The sequence below is a fragment of the Oncorhynchus gorbuscha genome, linkage group LG07, assembly GCF_021184085.1.
Source record: "Oncorhynchus gorbuscha isolate QuinsamMale2020 ecotype Even-year linkage group LG07, OgorEven_v1.0, whole genome shotgun sequence".
Taxonomy (NCBI): Eukaryota; Metazoa; Chordata; class Actinopteri; order Salmoniformes; family Salmonidae; genus Oncorhynchus; species Oncorhynchus gorbuscha.
In genome coordinates, this window is record NC_060179.1 from 75,215,378 (window position 1) to 75,235,921 (window position 20,544).

Sequence of the window (20,544 nt, forward strand, 5' to 3'; positions counted from 1 at the left end):
GGGGTCTACTTAAAGCAGGGCCCACATTCACTGGCCAAATATGTGTGCGGGTGATTGAAGGGGAGATATGGCCCTCTTGGGCTTTTCTGGAGGTCCTAGTCAATAAACTCTCCCATCTGAAGCCCTGGGCCTCAGTCATCACGGTCACCTTTATAGCTCACCCAGGTCTGGAGCCATCACACACCACACATTTAGCTTCTTAGGTCCTAACTGTTATTTTTCTGCTGGATAAAACTTATTCAGAGTTTCACAGTTCAGCACCTCCTTTCTCTGCTCCTCCCCCAAGAAGCACTCATAAAGATGGCTCTAAACTGCTCAACAGCTCAGACACATAGGACTTTAAATGTGTGGTAGAACAAAGACACATTTGTAACTTTATTGGTTTTTTCACTACTTGGAAATTATGGCCTTGAGTATGTGACTGGTTGATTAATATCCTGCCTGTCCATACATTGTGCAGTTGTGAAAACAGATTGTCTCTAATCTGGCCAAAGAGTCATGAGGCATGAATCGAAAGTTACAGAATGTTTACCTGGAGGAAAATAGAGAGGGCCATACTTTTTCAATTTCAGTCAAGGGGAGGGTTTAGTCTTTTTTGAATATAGTCAGAGGACGGTTTAGTCTTTTTTAAGTCTAGACATGAGAAGGTTTAGTCTTTTTTAAAATCTAGTCAGAGTCATTTGTAATTGGTTAAAAAACATCTTTTTACAATTAGTTGCTTATTAGGTTATATATCGATGTGTGCCCGATGCCACCCCTCATCTATGATTCTCCGCTGGGCGTGCAATATCAATTGCGCCTATAGGCTATTTACTGTGGTCTCAATCAGATTTTCCATACAGGCTGTAGTCTGCGAAGTGCACGCTCGGAGAATCACAGAGTAAAGTTACATTTCGAAAATAGCTGCTGTGACGGTGTAATTAAACTAGGCTGCATTACACACCGCAATGGATATTCCAACCCTGAGCCCCTGCCTGCTCTGCTCTTGCTGATCAAAAACGTGTTTATGTGCTGCCTGGCCAGTGGCTGTGCTGTGTAGGTGGCAGTTCAGAAGAAGAGTCAAAGGCTTCTTCTGATTTTTGGGAAAGGATTAGGCCTAGTCCAAAAAACACACTTCTTGCGCATGGACTAGCCTATAGCCTATGTTCTCATCAGTTTAAGGAGAGTGTGAAGATTAGGAGGAATGAAGATCAACTTTGATAGCTTGCTACTAATATAGTTGGTTTTTATAAAAAACAGTATGTTTCCTGCCCATGATGTACACTACTGTTCAGAAGTTTGGGGTCACTTAGAAATGTCCTTGTTTTTGAAAGAAAATCACATTTCTTATCCATTAAAATAACATAATTTTGAACAGAAATACATTGTAGACATTGTTAATGTTGTACATGACTACCTTACGCTGTGTCCTACTCCCTTCACAGAACAGAGCTAACTGGCTCTAACCAGAATAGAAAAAAGAGTGGGAGACCCGGGTGCACAACTGAGCAAGAGGACAAGTACATTAGAGTGTCTAGTTTGAGAAGAAGATACCTCACAAGTCCTCAACTGGCAGCTTCATTAAATAGCACCCGCAATACACTAGTCTCACCGGAAAACAGTGAAGAGGCGACTCCTGGATGCTGTGTTCTTTTGCCCATCTTAATCTTTTTTTTAATGGCCAGTCTGAGATATGGCTTTTTCTTTGCACCTCTGCCTAGGTCAGCATCCCGGAGTCGCCTCTTCACTGTTGACGTTGAGACTGATGTTTTGCGGGTACTATTTAATGAAGCTGCCAGTTGAGGACTTGTGAGGCGTCTGATTCTCAGCTAGACACTCTAATGTACTTGTCATTTTGCTCAGAGCCTCCCACTCCTCTTTCTATTCTGGTTAGAGACAGTTTGCGCTGTTTTGGGAAGGGAGTAGTACACAGCGTTGTACGACATCATCAGTTTCTTGGAAATTTCTCACATGGATTAGCCTTCATTTCTCAGAACAATAATAGACTGACGAGTTTCAGAAGAAAGTGCTTCGTTTCTGACCATTTGCCTGTAATCGAACCCAAAAATGCTGATGTTCCAGATACTCAACTAGTCTAAAGGAGGCCAGTTTCATTGCTTCTTTAATAAGCACAACAGTTGTCAGCTGTGCTAACATAATTGCAAAAGGGTTTTCTAATGATAAATTAGTCTTTTAAAATGATAAACTTGGATTAGCTAACAAAACGTGTCATTGGAACACAGGAGTGATGGTTGCTGATAATGGGCCTCTATACACCTATTGTAATGCTCCGGGTGTCGTGGGTGTGGAGTCAAATGCAGGAGACAGAGTTCAATGCTGTGCGTCTTTTAATAGCACCAACGCACCACAGGGTGCTCACAAAAGTTACGTTCCCAAACACAGGGAATCAAAAAATACAATGGAAAAAATCACGACCAGGCACTAACACGTACCTCTACAACAGAGCCTAAGGTTACATTGAAATAATCCCGTACAACAACCAGGCGGGCCGGCTGTCTAATAAAGTCAAACTAATTAACATGAACAGGTGCTACCACTAAACATGCAAGGAGGGGGAGGAAAAACAATCAGTGGCAGCTAATAGGCCGGTGACGACGACCGCCGAGCTCCACCCGCCCGGGAAGGGGAAACACCCTCGGTCGGACTCGTGACAGTACCCCCAGCGCGCTGACACCGGCCTCGCGGTCGCCCCGGAGGACGAGGTGCAGGGCGATCCGGATGGAGGCGATGGAAATCCCTCAACATGGATGGATCCAAGATGTCCCCCACCGGTACCCAGCACCTCTCCTCCGGACCGTACCCCTCCCAGTCCATGAGGTACTGCAGGCCCCTCACCCGGCGTCTTGAGTCCAGAATGGCCCGGATCGTGTACGCCGGGGACCCCTCAATGTCCAGAGGGGGGGGACCTCCGGCACCTCACTGTCCTGCAGGGGACCAGCTACCACCGGCCTGAGGAGAGACACATGAAACGAGGGGTTAATACGATAATAGGAAGGGAGTTGTAATCGATAACACACCTCGTTTATTCTCCTCAGGACTTTAAAGGGCCCTACACACTGCGGAACCAGCTTCCGGCAGGGCAAGCGGATAGGTAGGTTTCGGGTCGAGAGCCAGACCCTGTCCCCCGGTACAAACACGGGGGCCTCACTGCGGTGGCGGTCAGCACTCCTCTTCTGCCGTCCACTCGCTTGTCGTAGAGATTCCTGGACGGCCCTCCAGGTCTCCTTGGAGCGCTGTTCCCATTCCTCCACCGCAGGAGCCTCGGTCTGGCTCGGATGCCATGGTGCCAGGACCGGCTGGTACCCCAACACACACTGAAAAGGGGACACGTTAGTAGAGGAGTGGCGTAGTGAGTGCCCACTCCCCTGGCCGATCCTGGCAATACGACCGCAGAAACCTACCCACCTCCTGGTTCATTCTCTCCACCTGCCCATTACTCTCGGGTGATAACCGGAGGTCAGGCTGACAGAGACCCCCAAGCGTTCCAATGAACGCTCTCCATACCCAAGACGTGAATTGGGGGCCCCGATCAGAAACGATGTCCTCCGGCACCCCGTAGTGCCGAAAGACATGGGTGAATAATGCCTCCGCAGTCTGTAGGGCTGTAGGGATACCGGGCAACGGGAGGAGACAGCAGGACTTAGAGAACCGATCCACAATCACTAGAACCGTGGTGTTCCCCTGAGACGGCGGAAGATCGGTCAGGATCTTCCGCCACTGTCCTCGTCACCCCAGGGTGACCCGAGGAGGGTAGGACGTGAGCCCACCGAATCAGTTTGTCCCGAACACCAAGCGGCACGTACCTTCGCCCCGCTGGACACTGAGGAGGCGCGGGTTCAGCCCGTAATGCCCGCTCGATGTCCGAGTCCACCTCCCATACCACTGGGGCTACCAGCTTTGAGGCGGGAAGGATGGGAATAGGTTCGGTGGACCCATCCCCCGTGTCGTAAAGGCGGGACAGTGCGTCAGCCTTCACGTTCTGGGAGCCCGGTCTATAAGACAAAGTAAACCGGAAACGGGTGAAGAACATGGCCCACCTTGCCTGACGTGGGTTAAGTCTCCTAGCTGCCCGAATATACTCCAGATTCTGGTGGTCAGTCCAGATGAGAAAAGGGTGCTTAGCCCCCTCAAGCCAGTGTCTCCACACCTTCAGAGCTCTAACCACCGCTAGCAACTCCCGGTCCCCCACATCATAGTTACGCTCTGCTGGGCTGAGCTTCCTTGAGAAGAAAGCGCAGGGGCAGAGTTTTGCTGGCGTACCCGAGCGCTGTGATAGCACGGCACCCACCCCAGCCTCGGACGTGTCCACCTCCACTATGAATTCTAGAGAGGGGTCCGGATGCCCCAACACGGGCGCATCAGTGAACAGCGCCCTCAACTTGTTGAATGCTCCGTCCGCCTCTGCTGACCACTGCAACCGCACCGGGCCCCCCTTCAGCAGTGAGGTAATGGGAGCCGCTATCTGGCCAAAACCCCATATAAACCTCCGGTAGTAGTTGGCAAAACCCAAAAACTGCTGCACCTCCTTTACCGTGGTTGGAGTCGGCCAATTACGCACGGCCCTAATGCGGTCACCCTCCATCACTACCCCCGAGGTGGAAATGCGATATATCCCAGAAAAGAGACGGCTCGTTTAGAGAACACGCATTTCTCAGCCTTGACGTATAGGTCATGCTCCAGCAGTCTACCAAGCACCTTGCGCACCAGAGACACATGCGCGGTGTGAGTGGCCGAGTAGATCAGAATGCCATCGATATAAACAACCACTCCCTGCCCACACAGGTCCCTGAGAATCTCGTCTACAAAAGATTGAAAAACGGCTGGAGCATTTTTTAACCCATACGGCATGACGAGGTACTCATAGTGGCCGGATGTAGTTCTAAATGCGGTTTTCCACTCGTCTCCCTTCCGAATACGCACCAGACTATACACACTCCTGAGATCCAGTTTTGTGAAGAACTGCGCTCCGTGGAACGATTCCACCGCCGTAGCGATGAGAGGTAGAGGGTAACTATACCCCACTGTGATGGCGTTTAGACCTCTATAATCGATACACGGATGCAAACCTCCCTCCTTTTTCCTCACAAAAAAGAAACTTGAGGAGACGGGTGAATTGGAGGGCCGAATGTACCCCTGTCCCAGCGACTCCGTGACATATGTCTCCATTGCCAACGTCTCCTCCTGGGACAGCGGGTACAGGTGACTCTTGGGAAGCGCAGCGTCTACCTGGAGATCTATCTTACAATCCCTTCCCGGTCGATAAGGTGGTAATTTAGTCGCTTTCACTTTACTGAAAGCGATTGCCAAATCGGCATACTCGGGGGGAATGCACACTGTGGAACCCTGGTCTGGACTCTCCACCGACGTGGCACCGATGGAAACTCCCAAACACCTTCCAGAACACTCCTCTGACCACCACTGGAGAACCCCCGGTCTCCACGAAATTTTAGGATTGTGCCGTGCCAGCCAGGGAGTCCCCAGCACCACTGGAAACGCAGGCGAATCAATAATAAAGAAACTGATACGCTCCCTATGATTCCCCTGCGTCACCATGTCCAGTGGGACCATGGTCTCCCTGACCATCTCTGACCCTAATGGCCGGCTATCTAGGGAGTGCACGGGGAAAGGAGAATCTATCGGCACCAGCGGAACCCCTAACTTAAGGGCGAGTCCGCGATCCATAAAGTTCCCAGCTGCGCCTGAATCGACTAGCGCCCTATGCTGGGAAGAGGGGAAAAAGTGAAGGAAAAAGGTTAAGACAAACATGTGGCCAACAAGGGGTTCTGGGTGAGTTTGATGCTGACTCACCTGGGGTGACCGAGAAGCGTTCCGCTTGCCATCTCTACTCCCAGACGGACCCCCCCAGCACCGATCAGATGTGTGTCCTCTCCGACCACAGTTGGTGCAGGGAAAGCCTCCTCCTCTGGTACCCCTCGGCGCAGCCCCTCCCAACTCCATTGGAATGGGAGCGGAGGGGCTGGGTGGTGGAACGCACAGAACCCTCTCTGAACGCCCGCGGGCAGCCAGCAGATTATCCAGTCGAATAGACATGTCAATCAGCTGATCCAGTGACAGAGTGGTGTCCCGACACGCTAGCTCCCGGCGGACATCCTCTCGGAGACTACACCTGTAGTGGTCCATAAGGGCCCTGTTGTTCCACCCAGATCCGGCTGCCAAGGTCCGGAATTCCAGCGCGTAATCCTGGGCGCTCCTCCTCTCCTGCCTGAGATGAAATAGTCGTTCTCCCACCGCTCGGCCGTCTAGAGGGTGATCAAACACGGCACGGAAGCGGCAGGAAAACTCTGTGGAGTGCTCCCGCGCTGAGTCTGGGCCATTCCAGACTGCATTCGCCCAATCCAGAGCACGACCCGTGAGGCAGGAAATGAGGACACTCACCCTCTCTGCTCCTGAGGGAGTGGGTCTGATGGTGGCCAGGTATAGCTCCAGCTGAAGCAGAAACCCCTGGCAACCCACCGCCACTCCATCATAAGCCCTCGGTAGCGTCAAATGGGGGGTGCTGGAGTCGGGAGATGGGGAGTCTGGAACCGTTGATGCCGAAGGTGGAGAGAGGAGACCACTCCTCTCCCATCTGTCCATTCTCTCCATCGCTTGATCCATCGCGGATCCGATCCGATGGAGGACGGTGGTGTGGTGGAGAACCCGTTCCTCCATCGATGGGAGAGGGAGGAAGTTCTCATTTACAATTCCGACTTGGCCAAGATAAAGCAAAGCAGTTCGACACAAACAACGACACAGTTACACATGGAGTAAAACAAACATACAGTCAATAATACAGTATAAACAAGTCTATATACGATGTGAGCAAATGAGGTGAGATAAGGGAGGTAAAGGCAAAAAAGGCCATGGTGGCAAAGTAAATACAAAATAGCAAGTAAAACACTGGAATGGTAGATTTTAGGTGGGCTATGTACAGGTGCAGTAATCTGTGAGCTGCTCTGACAGTTGGTGCTTAATGCTAGTGAGGGAGATAAGTGTTTCCAGTTTCAGAGATGTTTGTAGTTCGTTCCAGTCATTGGCAGCAGAGAACTGGAAGGAGAGGCGGCCAAAGAAAGAATTGGTTTTGGGGGTGACTAGAGAGATATACCTGCTGGAGCGTGTGCTACAGGTGGGTGATGCTATGGTGACCAGCGAGCTGAGATAAGGGGGGACTTTACCTAGCAGGGTCTTGTAGATGACATGGAGCCAGTGGGTTTGGCGATGAGTATGAAGCGAGGGCCAGCCAACGAGAGCGTACAGGTCGCAATGGTGGGTAGCATTAACAAAGTCTACTCTGTATTTCTTATCAATTTGATGTTATTTTAATGGACAATAAATGCTTTTCTTTCAAAAACATTTCTAAGTGACCCCAAACTTTTGAACAGTAGTGTATTTATCAGAGTCATTGACAATAAGCCAGATTGGAGTAACTTACATTGTGGTGCTTAAACTTCGAATTAGCAGCCGCGCCACAATCAATCAGAAATGGACAGCTCAGGGTGATGAAAGTAGGCAAATTCAAGTAAGCATAATTAATTTCAACCGTCTTCATTTAAATTAGACTTTACTAACAACAAGAGGGCTTTGTGTTGACCCTATTTCTTCCTATTTAAGAAATAAGAAACAAACAAAATTAGGCTATATGCTGCTATATCCATAGAGTTGTTGGTAAATTCCTCCACCCATATTGTACTCTTTAAAAAGCCTACCTCTGTGCCAGTGAAAGGCTGTTAAGTTTAAACCAAGACTTGAATTGAGGGGGTATGAGAGGGTATCCAATAGGCTGACCTTTTATTAAAGAAAATGTCTAAAAGCCTACCCTTTGTTAGCTTAAGATTTTGATTCAAATAAAACTGATCCGATTATATAAAGTGATCTATAACAGCGCTTTGGTTTGCGATGCTTTATGCTAGAAACAAAGTGTAAAATACCCAGGAAAGACGTTACTCAGATACATATTGATATCATTGTTTTGTTTAGTTGATATTCAGAGGCTGAGTTACAACCTGCTATTGCCAAAGACAAAATAAAAACATTTTTGGGGAAGTAATCTAATTCTATCAAAAGCATATCGAATCCCCCTCAAATGAATGGATTTGGCTATTTCAGCTACACCCATTGCTGACAGGTGTATAAATTCGAGCCCACAATCATGCAATCTCCATAGACAAACATTGGCAGTAGAATGGTCTTACTGAAGAGCTCATTAAATTTGACGTCAATAAGGGATCATAGCTTTCACCTGGATTCACCTGGTCACCTATGTCACAGAAAGAGCAAGTGATCTTAATGTTTTGTATATACAGTGGGGAGAACAAGTATTTGATTCACTGCTGATTTTGCAGGTTTTCCTACTTACAAAGCATGTAGAGAGGTCTGTAATTTCAAAAATTCTGAAAATCGCATTGTATGATTTTTAAGTAATTCATTTGAGGGCTTTGACATTAGTGACGGGCTTGAAACCAGTCAATAAGCCTATGTGACAGGGATGATCAGATTTGGTTATTTGGTTATTTTTCACACATTATTGCCATCAGACTAACTATATCAAAATCAAAAATTGATAACCAAAAAAAGAGATTGAAACGATGGTGGAGGAAATAGCAGCCAGGAAAAGGTTGCTATTGGTGAGACTTGATAACTGTGTGGTCACTGCAGAGACCAAAAAGAAAGGATGGGCGAGAGTGGCTGAGTCTGTCTCTGCCGTCGGGGGTATGGCAAGGGACAGTGACGCCGTAAAGAAGTGGCCCGACATCAAGTCGGCTGCTAAGAAGAAGGGAGCTGAGAGACCATTCATGTGGACCAGCTGGAGGAGAAGGTGTCGTCCATCATAGAGATGGTGGTAGACGGACTGCGCAACCGGTAAATTAGTTAGATATGTTAGCTAGCTAACGTGTAAAGACATTATAGCCAACATAGCTAACAACGTTAACGTTAGCTAAGTTAGCCGTGTTCTTCTTTGCAAATTGACGAGATAGCATTAGCTATTTAACACTTCTAGAATATTGTAATATGTTGTTAATTACTAGCTAGCTAGATAATGCATGTTTAATTTGTATCCGTTAGCCAACTGTGTCTGTGGTGCAAGAAAACATTCATGGTTACAAAAGTATCCATTTGTCTCAAGGGTTTAAACTGTTCTAAAGTTAAGTACATTTCCAAGAAGAAATTCTAAAGCATTATTTTCAAGAATCCCATTTCTTTTCGACTTTTTTCTTAAAAAGACATTTAGGAAAAACCTTAAGAACATTTCCAATAACTTAATTGAGGAATAGCAATTTTTCTTAACTTTATTCTTAAGTCTAATGTTAAGGAGAAAAAATGGCTGTTACGAAGAAATTTCTTCTTAAGAAGGTTTTGTGAATCCTGCCCATTGGTCTTCTTCACATTTTTGTTTCAGAATGTTTTGTGACATCAGACAAAGCCTCTTTCAACCCTTTATACAGTTTGGAAACCGTATGTGGCTTGTCCAGTGTTTGCTGCACAGAGAGAATATCGTGTTGTATCGGCAAAACTTCACCTCAGCTCCATCACAGACTGGTTTTCCCAGGCTGCCTGACTCTGCTGAGACCCCTGTCACCATCTGATCCTCCTAAGATGAGGCATGACAACGAATTACCTTGGTGTATATTTATACATGATGTTATCCAAGAATATAATAAATTGTTCAATAATTGAAATGACCATCATTCCCAGATCTCAGACTATAGCTTTAAGTTGCTGTCCTGTGGCTACTGTAGGTCTACCCATCAATTCAAGATGGAACTTTGTATCATTCACTGATATTGTTAATATACTGCAAAATTCACCTGAGCTCTGTAGATTAGTCTTCCCTGACCCATGTCACCATCTGATCCTGCTAAGACATCATGAGCAATATTGTGTACTGTCTGTGCACTAGAGGGCTGCATTCCCGGGGGATGCCTACAGGAACTGACAGAGATCATTGCGGTGCGGTCTGCATTTTTCATGCTGCAGGCGGTCAGACAAATGACTTTGGGATGAAAATATTTTTCTTGTCCCACAGATTATTTGGAAACGGTCCTCTTTCTGCTTTGTATGCGTTAGCCTATTGTATTGTATTAACTTCTTGTTGGCCAGGTGGGACGCTACCGTCCCACCTGGCCAACATCTGGTGAAATTGCAGAGCGTGAAATTCAAAAATACTAAATTCAAATTTTTAACATTCTTGAAAATATATGTGTTATACATTTAAAAAAAGCTTAACTTCTTGTTAATCCAGCTGCTGTGTCAGATTTCAAAATGGCTTTATGGCAAAAGCACACCATGCGTTTATCTGAGGACAGCGCCCCGCATAGAAACACATGAAAATCTTTTTTCAACCAGGAATGTGCGACACATAAGTCAGTAATAGCGATATAATTAATGCCTTACCTTTGAAGATCTTCTTCTGTTGGCACTCCAAGAAACATCATGTCCCAGAAACATCACAAATTGTCATTTTGTTCGATAATGTCCTTCTTTATGTCCCAAAAAGGTCTATTTATTTGGCTCGCTTGATTCAGAAATACACCGGTTTCAACTCGCCCAACATGCCTACGCAGTATCTAAGTTACCTGTAAACTTGGTCCAAACATTTCAAACAACGTTCCTAATCCAACCTCAGGTAGCCTAAAATGTAAATAATCAATCAAATTTAAGACGGAATAAACGGTTTCTAATACCGGATAAATACAAAGTGAAGCGCGCTCCAGTTCACGCGCACCAAAACCGTCGAGTCCACCTGGAGTGACACATACAATGAGTAGGACTACTTCTTCATTTCTCAAAAGAAAAACATTGAACAATTTCTAAAGACTGTTGACATCTAGTGGAAGCCATAGGAACTGCAACCAGGTTCCTAATAATAAGGGTATCCCATAGAAATCCATTGGAAAATCCTATGATGTCAATTGTTTTTTCCCCTGGATGGTTTGTCATCGGGGTTTCGCCTGCAAAATCAGTTCTGTTATACTCACATACATTATTTTAACAGTTTCAGAAACTTTAGAGTGTTTTTTATCCAAATATACCAATTATATGCATATCCTAGCTTCTGGGCAGAGTAACAAGTAGTTTACTTTGTGCATGCTTTTCATCCAGATGTCAAAATACTGCCCCCTACCCAAGAGAGGTTTAAAAGCACATATTTTTCCGCATTACTCACACACTCAGAATATGGTGCTTCAACTTTAGTAGCCTACCTCTCCTAGTTGGGCGTGAGAGTTCAAGTGCATCTAGAATGTGTGGTCTCATTGAAATAAACTAAGCTGCATACATGGGCAGAGAATCACGTGGCTGTTAACTTAAATATGATTAGACTGTAGTTTACCACAGTGTCTGTAAATAAATATTGGTAATGGAACGAAGTGGAGGGTGCTCCACCAACGTGAGTTGAAGTGCAATCCAAAAATATAATCATCACTGAAAAGAAAAAGGCACAATACGCACATTGGTTAGGCTACTATGGTGAGCGAGGGTTGCGCCTTTTCTTTTTCAATAAGCATTGATTACCCATTTATTTGTCAATGCCTGCAAATGGTCCTCCTAAAAGGTAGGCTATATCATATAGGACTCTGCAAAAAAATAGCAAGTGTCGCTGTCATCATTCTTGCTGCTTCAAGTTCAGTAGCCATACAGTACCTGAGGTTAGGTGCACTTGTGGTCTCAATTAAATAGAGTAGGCTATAGCCTATGCATGGGCAGAGAAGCACTGGGCAGTTATCTTTCCAAGAAAATATACTTCCTAATTAGTGTACTACATTGCCTAGAAATAGGCCTAAATATTGATAACCCATATTTCTTGGTCTGAAAATCTTCCCACTCCTTACAGGTAGGCCCAAAAATACTGTACATACAAGCAACTGCTGTTATATAGTTATAATAGGGACCTCATATCGCAATTTGACAGACAGCTAGAGGCTAGAGCTGACCTGGCTATGGTAGCTACTAGCTAGTGCAGCTAATTCATTCACCTCAGTCGAGAGAGGATGAAACTTTAGCAAATGTTATGTCAGTCACACTAGCTAATAGCTCAGCACTGCATATAAACACTAGTTTTGTTTTATTCTGTTAAGTTAAACAGCAGTTACCTTACCAGCTACATCAGTCAACTAAAGAGTAGCCAGTTTCTGCTCTGCTTGCTTTTACAACTTGGAAAAAAAGTGTAACACACTGACAGCAGCTGCCTATGTTCAACTCTCTGGTGTTGGTCCAACCAGCCTTCCAGTTCCTTTGCCTTTTACACAGCCTGTCCGCCCCCTCTGTGGTGTCCGGATGGTCCTAATTCCAGCTTGCTGAACACTCCAAACAGCCTAGTGGACCTCTCCGAGGCGTCCACGTCGTTCTAAACACACCGTTGCCGCTGTTTTGTATCATATTGCAATGATAAAACTGGGGGGGACAGAGATGTAATTTCAGAATGTAAATGATTCCATTAGGTATTTATTGTGGAATTGTTAGATATTACTTGTTATTGCTGCACTGTCAGTACTAGAAGCACAAGCATTTCGCTACACTCGCAATAACATCTGCTAAACACATGATTGTGACCAATAAAATTGATTCGATTTTATTTGAGTTTGAAATGTAATTTCAGAATGTAGGGGCGACATGACCCCCAGTCCCCAGTGAAAGTTGCGTGCCTGTATTTCAGAAGAATTTACTTCAAAGTATGGGGCTCAAAGGACAGAGCAAATGGGATCAATAAATGTAACTAGCAAGATACATGTTTGTCAAAGGATGTTTTTGGCTCAGATCTGAGAGAGAAAGATGGAACAAATTGTATCCAGTAGGGATTATTCAATGGTACTTTGTTTCTATAATAATTTCCAATATGGTGTGTCAGGGCCTCCTTAACTGTTCTTCTGCTTCCAAGTCTAAATGACACAGAGGAAGCATGTTCTCTCTTTGTGTGGCCCCGTGCAAGTTTTAACAAAATTAACGCGTAATGACAGGAATTTCATGATTAGTTCCAGAGCTTAAAGAGGAGAGGAAGGCCCATCAATTATATCACCACTGTGCCAAATCTTTTTTATTCAATAAATCAAACTATTACACGTAATAATGTATGTGCATTGCTTTGCGGGTCAAGTGATCACATGCATTCACCTGTTATTTTTTTATTGATTTTCTATGTATTTCTTCCTCAACAGGGATGCAGAGACGTTCTTGTTGGATTCCAAAAAGATCAAGGCCTCTGATGGGGGTTGGCTGGTCTTTGATATCACAGCTACCAGTAACCACTGGGTGCTGAATCCACTGCAGAACATGGGTCTGCAGCTCTCTGTTGAAACTATGGATGGTAATGGAAGCATTACTTTTCTTCAGCCTTTGTTGTTGCTGGGAAATACATATAGAAAAGCAAATGGCAGTTAAACTTTGTAGTTACCCCAAAACTGGTCTTCCAAAGTCACAACCAAGTTCTTTGCCATTTTGTAGGTAGACACAGCTGTCCATAGAGGAGAGTTTAGGTCTTTATTGTCAAGGTTTGAGGTTGTGATGTTGATGTTTACCATGAAGAGATACATACTGTACCATATCATAACCTGTATGTCAGATGAGAGAAGGACAGACAGAGCTGTTTGCCTTCTGCATAGCAAATGTAGGATAAGCCCTGTGAAGAGAAAACAGAGCCCTGTGACTTGGTCGTGGTCTAGAGAGAGAACAGGGGAGGAGAACTGAGCCCTGGGGAAAGGGGAAAGGGGGATACCTAGTCAGTTGCACAACTGAATACCTTTAACTGAAATGTGTCTTCCGCATTTAACCCAACACGTGTTGCTTGGCTTCATGGGCTTCCAAGTGGATCAGTGGTCTAAGGCACTCTGTCTCAGTGCAAGAGATATAACTGCAGTCCCTGGTTCAAATACAGGTTCTATCACATCTGGCTGTGATTGGGAGTCCCATGGGGTGGTGCACAATTGGCCCAGTGTAGTCTGTGTTTGGCTGGGGTAGGCTGTCATTGTAAATAAAAATTAGTTCTTAACTGACTTTCCTAATAATAAATGAAAGTTAAGGATAGATCCTCTTCATGTGTTTGATCATCCTGAGAAGCCCGTTCCTCATAGAGGTTAACTATTTTATTTGTATTTACAGATGGCATACATGTTTGTTATTAAGGCACATGAAAGCTCACATGTTCGAGAAGACATTTCTGCCAAGAACGCAAGTTGCTCTTATCCACAGCAACTTACAGTTAGTGCATTCATCTTAAGATAGCTAGGTAAGACAGCCACATATCACAGTAAAATGTAACTCATTTCAGGAAACTAGGCATATGTCGCGGGTCACTACTTCACAGGAGAGCCGTTTGGACGTAAACATTTTTATCAAAATGCGTTCTTGGCAGAAATGCCTTCTCGGACATGTGAGCTTTCATTTGCCTTAATAACAAACGTGTATGCAATCTGTAAATACAAATAAAATTGTTAAATTACGAGTCTAGTTGGTTGAGCCACAGAAATAGTGAGCAACCCTCCCACTAGCCATGATTGGCTGAGATAATGAGTGGGCCGGACTTGCCGAGAGATGAGTTGGGATTGTTCTGCCATATGAACTCAGCAAAAATAGAAACGTCCTCTCACCTTCAACAACATTTATTTTCAGCAAACTTAACGTGTAAATATTTGAATGAACATAACAAGATTCAACAACTGAGACATAAACTGAACAAGTTCTACAGACATGTGACTAACAGAAATGGGATAATGTGTCCCTGAACAAAGTTGGGGGGCTAAAAATCAAAAGTAACAGTCAGTATCTGGTGTGGCCACCAGCTGCATTAAGTATCTGTCACGAGAATTATGTTCTCAATGTTCATAAACCCAATTGAATTAATTACTCAGCCTGAAACCCATAATTTGTAAGAAACTGGATGAAATTAATCAGACGGAGGCCCAGCTACAATAGTCAGAAAATGTATATACGAGAGCACGCTAGCCTGTTGTACAAAACAATTAATTTTATACTGGCTTTTCACGCACACCTTCACACAAACATACGCACACACATTCACACAAACATACGCACACACATTCACGCAAACATATGCACACACATACATCCACACAAAACAGAAGGTATCCGACGCGCATACTGTCTCACTACCCAGCCGACAGAGATTAGGGAGACCTTGTCCTTGAGACGTCCCATTCTCTCCCAAATCTCTAGTCAGGTCGGCACCGAATATTGCTCAGACATTCTGTGCTCAAGACGCTATAATAGACATATTGTTTGACTGACTAAAACTACACACAATATTAATTATAACTTTATGATTCTAGTCAATTTCTACAATTATATGGTTTCTGAGTGGAGTATTCTAATCATTCCTTTAAAGCTATAAATTCCATCAACAGTACCGCAGTGCATCTCCTCCTCATGGACTGCAAAATATTTGCCGAGTTCTTGCTGTGATATGTTACCCCACTCTTCCACCAAGGCACCTGCAAGTTCCCGGACATTTTTGGGGGGAATGGCCCGAGCCCTCACCCTCCGATCCAACAAGTCCCATATGTGCTCAAAGCTCTACGCTGGCCATGCAGAACACATTCCTGTCTTGCAGGAAATCACACACAGAACGAGCAGTATGGCTGGTGGCATTGTCATGCTGGAGGGTCATGTCAGGATGAGCTTTCAGGAAGTGTACCACATGAGGGAGGAGGATGTCTTCCCTGTAATGCACAGCATTGAGATTGCCTGCAATGACAACAAGCTCAGTCCGATGATGCTGTGACACATCGCCCCACACCACGACTGTAACGGCAGATCTTCGTCTGAACAGAAGTAAGGATCGGACCAAGATGCAGCGTGGTAAGTTTTCATGGCGATATTTTAATAAAGACAAATGAACACTCGAGCAAAAACAATAAACGATAATGTGAAACCTACAAAAAACTAAACATTACCGTGTGGCGACAAACACACACACGGAAACAAACACCCACAAACCAACAGTGAAACCCAGGCTACCTAAGTATGATTCTCAATCAGAGACAACTAACGACACCTGCCTCTGATTGAGAACCATACTAGGCCGAAACAGAAACCAAACCTAGAAAAACAAACATAGACTGCCCACCCCAACCATACTAAATAAAGACAAAACAAAGGAAATAAAGTTCAGAACGTGACAATGACGGACCCTCCACCTCCAAATCGATTCCGCTCCAGAGTGCAGACCTCAGTGTAACGCCTCAGTGTATCACCCCAGATGAGACAAAACCGTGGCTTGTCAGTGAAGAGCACTTTTTGCCAGTCCTGTCTAGTCCAGCGACGGTGGGTTTGTGCCGTTACAGTCGTGGTGTGGGGCGATGTGTCACAGCATCATCGGACTGAGCTTGTTGTCATTGCAGGCAATCTCAATGCTGTGCATGTCTGGTGAGGAGCTGCCTTTACAACAGGCCTACAAGTACTCAGTCCAGCCTCTCTCAGCCTACTGTGGACAGTCTGAACACTGATGGAGGGATTGTGCGTTCCTCGTGTAACTCAGGCAGTTATTGTTGCCATCCTATACCTGTCCTGCAGGTGTGATGTTCGGAAGTACCGGTCCTGTGCAGATGTTGTTACATGTGGTCTGCCACTGTGAGGATGATCAGCTGTCCATCCTGTCTCCCTGTAGCCCTGTCTCAGGCATCTCGCAGTACGGACATTACAATTTATAGCCCTGGCCACATCTGCAGTCCTCATGCCTCCTTGCAGCATGCCTAAGGCACGTTCATGCAGATGAGCAAGGACCCTGGGCATCTTTCTTTTGGTGTTTTTAAGAGTCAGTAGAAAGGCCTCATTGGTGCCCTAAATTTGAATAATTTTGAACGTAATTGCCTACCGTTTGTAAGCTGTTAGTGTCTTAACAACCGTTCCAGAGCTGCATGTTCATGAATCGCTTATGGTTAATTGAACAAGCATGGGAAACAGTGTTTAAACCCTTTACGGTAAAGATCTGTGAAGTTATTTGGATTTTTACAAATTATCTTTGAAAGACTGAAAAAGGGAAGTTTCTTTTTTTGCTGAGTTTAGTGTGCTTCTGTCTATTTGAGCTGGTCAATATGTCTAAGTAATCCTGTCTAGCGTGGCTTTTTTAAAAGTGTATTGTGTATTATAACTGCATAAGTGTGGCTCTCCACTTTCTGGAGGACTGAGTTTTGAAATCAGTGGAATATAATATGTCTCCGGATTACATCTTCAACCTAAGAGCAACCATGGCATCCGACAGGAGACGCTTCCATATCCATGAATAATGTAAGATAAGACATTAAGATATTCTAGCTAGCCATATTTTCAGATATTACAAATGTCTAATTTGTAACACAGTTGCAGTCACCAATGTTCTGGATAACATTACAGCCTAATTAGCTCTGCTAGGGTGAGTAATGTTCAGTGAGCTGTTCTCTCTCACTTAAGTAGCTAACAAGTTAGCTCGGGTGCTTGACTGCTGCTGTTAGTACATTCGGAACAACCCTTAAGAGCTGGGTGGGGCTAAAACTGAAGAGGGTGTGAATGATGCTGAATGGGTGTAGACAAGAAGGTCTTTGTCCTGGTTTTCTAACTACCTCTCTCAAAGAGTGTAGTGTATAAAATCAGAATAGCTGCTGTTTCAGCCACTGCCTGTCACCAAGGTACACCCCAAAGCTCGATCCTAGACCCCATGCTCTTCTCAATTTACATCAACAACATAGCTCAGGTAGTAGGAGGCTCTCTCATCCAATTATATGCAGAGGATACAGTCTTATGCTCAGCTGGCCCCTCCCCAGATTTTGTGTTAAATGCTCTACAACAAGGCTTTCTTAGTGTCCAAAAAGCTTTATCTGTCCTTAAAACAAAGGTCCTGTGGTTTGGTAAAAAGAAAGCCCCTCTCCCCCCAGGTGTGATTACAACCTCTGAGGGTTTAGAGCTTGAAGTGGTCACCTCATACAAGTACTTGGGAGTATAGCTAGATGGTACACTGTCCTTGTCTCAGCACATATCAAAACTGCAGGCTAAAGTTAAATCTAGACTTGGTTTCCTCTATCGTAATAGCTCCACTTTCACCCCTGCTGCCAAACTAACCCTGATTCAGATGACCATCCTACCCATGCTAGTATACGGAGATGTAATTCATAGATTGGCAGGTAAGGGTGCTCTCGAGCAGCTGGATGTTCTTTACCATTCGGCCATCAGATTTGCCAACAATGCTGCTTGTAGGACACATCACTCTGTATACCCATCGCAAGACCCACTGGTTGATGCTTATTTATAAAACCCTCTTAGTGCTCACTCCCCCCTATCTGAGATATCTACTGCAGCCCTCATCCTCCACTTACAACACCCGTTCTGCCAGTCACATTCTGTTAAAGGTCCCCAAAGCACACACATCCCTGGATTTCTCGTCTTTTCAGTTCACTGCAGCTAGCGACTGGAACAAGCTGCAACAAAAACTCAAACTGGACAGTTTTATCTCAATCTCTTCATTCAAATACTCAATCATGTACACTCTTACTGACAGATGTGGCTGCTTTAAGTGATGTATTGTTTTCTCTACCTTCTGGCCCTTTGTGCTGTTGTCTTTGCCCAATAATGTTTGTACCCTGTTTTGTGCTGCTACCATGTTGTGCTGCTGCCATGTTGTGTTGCAACCATGTTGTTGTCATATTGTGTTGCTAACATGTTGTGCTGTTATGTGTTGCTGCCATACTATGTTGTTGTCTTAAGTCTCTCTTTATATAGTGTTGTGTTGTCTCTCTTGTCGTGTTGTGTGTTTTGTTCTATATTTTGATTTAATACATGTTTATTTTTCATTCCAGCCCCCATCCCCGCAGGAGGCCTTTTGCCTTTTGGTAGGCTGTCAATGCAAATAAGAATTTGCTGTTAACTGACTTGAATAAAGGTTAAATAAAAAATAAAAAATTCCAGCTAAACAACGTATACATTTTGTAGCGTTTTGCAAAACAAAATCAAAATATACAGTTGAAGTTGGAAGTTTACATGCACTTAGGTTGGAGTCATTAAAACTCGTTTCTCAACCTCTCCACAAATGTCTTGTTCACAAACTATAGTTTTGGCAAGTCGGTTAGGACATTTACTTTGTGCATGACACAAGTCATTTTCCCAACAATTGTTTCCAGACAGATTATTTCACTTATAATTCACTGTCTCAAAATTCCAGTGGGTCACTAAATTGACTGTGCCTTTAAACAGCTTGGAAAAATCCAGAAAATGATGTCATGGCTTTAGAAGCGTCTGATAGGCTAATATAATAATAATTTGAGTCAATTGGAGGGGTACCTCTAGATGTATTTCAAGGCCTACCTTCAAACTCAGTGCCTCTTTGCTTGACATCATTGGAAAATCAAAAGAAATCAGAGACCTCAGAAAAAAATTGCGGACCTCCACAAATCTGGTTCATCCTTGGGAGCAATTTCCAAATGCCTGAAGGTGCCCCGTTCATCTGTACAAACAATAGTACGCAAGTATAAACACCATGGGACCACGCAGCCGTCATACCGCTCAGGAAGGAGATGTGTTCTGTCCCCTAGAGATGAACGTACTTTGGTGCGGAAAGTGCAAATCAATCCCAGAACAATTGCAAAGGACCGTGTGATGATGCTGGAGGAAACAGGTACAAAAGTATATATATCCACAGTAAAACGAGTCCTATATCGACATAACCTGAAAGGCCGCTCAGCAAGGAAGAAGGCACTGCTCCAAAACCACCATAAAAAAGCCAGACTACGGTTTGCAACTGCACATGGGGACAAAGATTGTACTTTTTGGAGAAATCTCCTCTGGTCTGATGAAGCAAAAATAGAACTGTTTGGCCATAATGACCATTGTTATGTTTAGAGGAAAAAGAGAGAGGCTAGCAAGCCGAAGAACACCATCCTGACCATGAAGCAAGGGGGTGGCAGCGTCATGTTGTGGGGGTGCTTTGCTGCAGGAGGTACTGGTGCACTTCACAAAATAGATGGTGTCATGAGGTAGGAAAATGATGTGGATATATTGAATTAACATCTCAAGACATCAGTCAGGAAGTTAAAGCTTGGTCGCAAATGTGTCTTCCAAATGGGCAATGACCCAAAGCATAATTCCAAAGTTGTGGCAAAATGGCTTAAGGACAACAAAGTCAAGGTATTGGAGTGGCCATCACAAAACCCTGACCTCAATCCTATAGAAAATTTGTGGGCAGAACTGAAAAAGCATACGCCAGAAAGGAGGCCTACAATACTCTGTTACACCAGCTCTGTCAGGAGGAATGGGCCAAAATTCACCCAACTTATTGTGGGAAGCTTGTGAAACATTTGACCCAAGGTAAACTATTTAAATGCAATGCTACCAAATACAAATTGAGTGTATGTAAACTTCTGACCCAATTCGAATGTGATCGAAAGAAATAAAGGCTGAAATAAATCATTTGCTCTACTATTATTCTGACATTTCACATTCTTAAAATAAAGTGGTGATACTAACTGACCTAAGACAGGGATTTTTTTACTAAGATTAAATGTGAAAAACTGAGTTCAAATGTATTTGGCTAAGGTGTATGTAAACTTCTAACTTCAACTATACATCTAA

General features: G+C 44.5%; 1 protein-coding gene across 1 annotated transcript in view; it reads left to right on the plus strand.

Moving 5' to 3' along the window:
* The window catches only part of LOC124040347 (bone morphogenetic protein 5-like), a 41,814-nt gene that overhangs the window by 14,483 nt on the left and 6,787 nt on the right, over positions 1 to 20,544 (plus strand). The window contains exon 3 of the mRNA XM_046357471.1: positions 13,152 to 13,300. Coding sequence (XP_046213427.1) covers positions 13,152 to 13,300 — 149 coding nt within the window. The remainder of the gene's footprint in view (positions 1 to 13,151; positions 13,301 to 20,544) is intronic.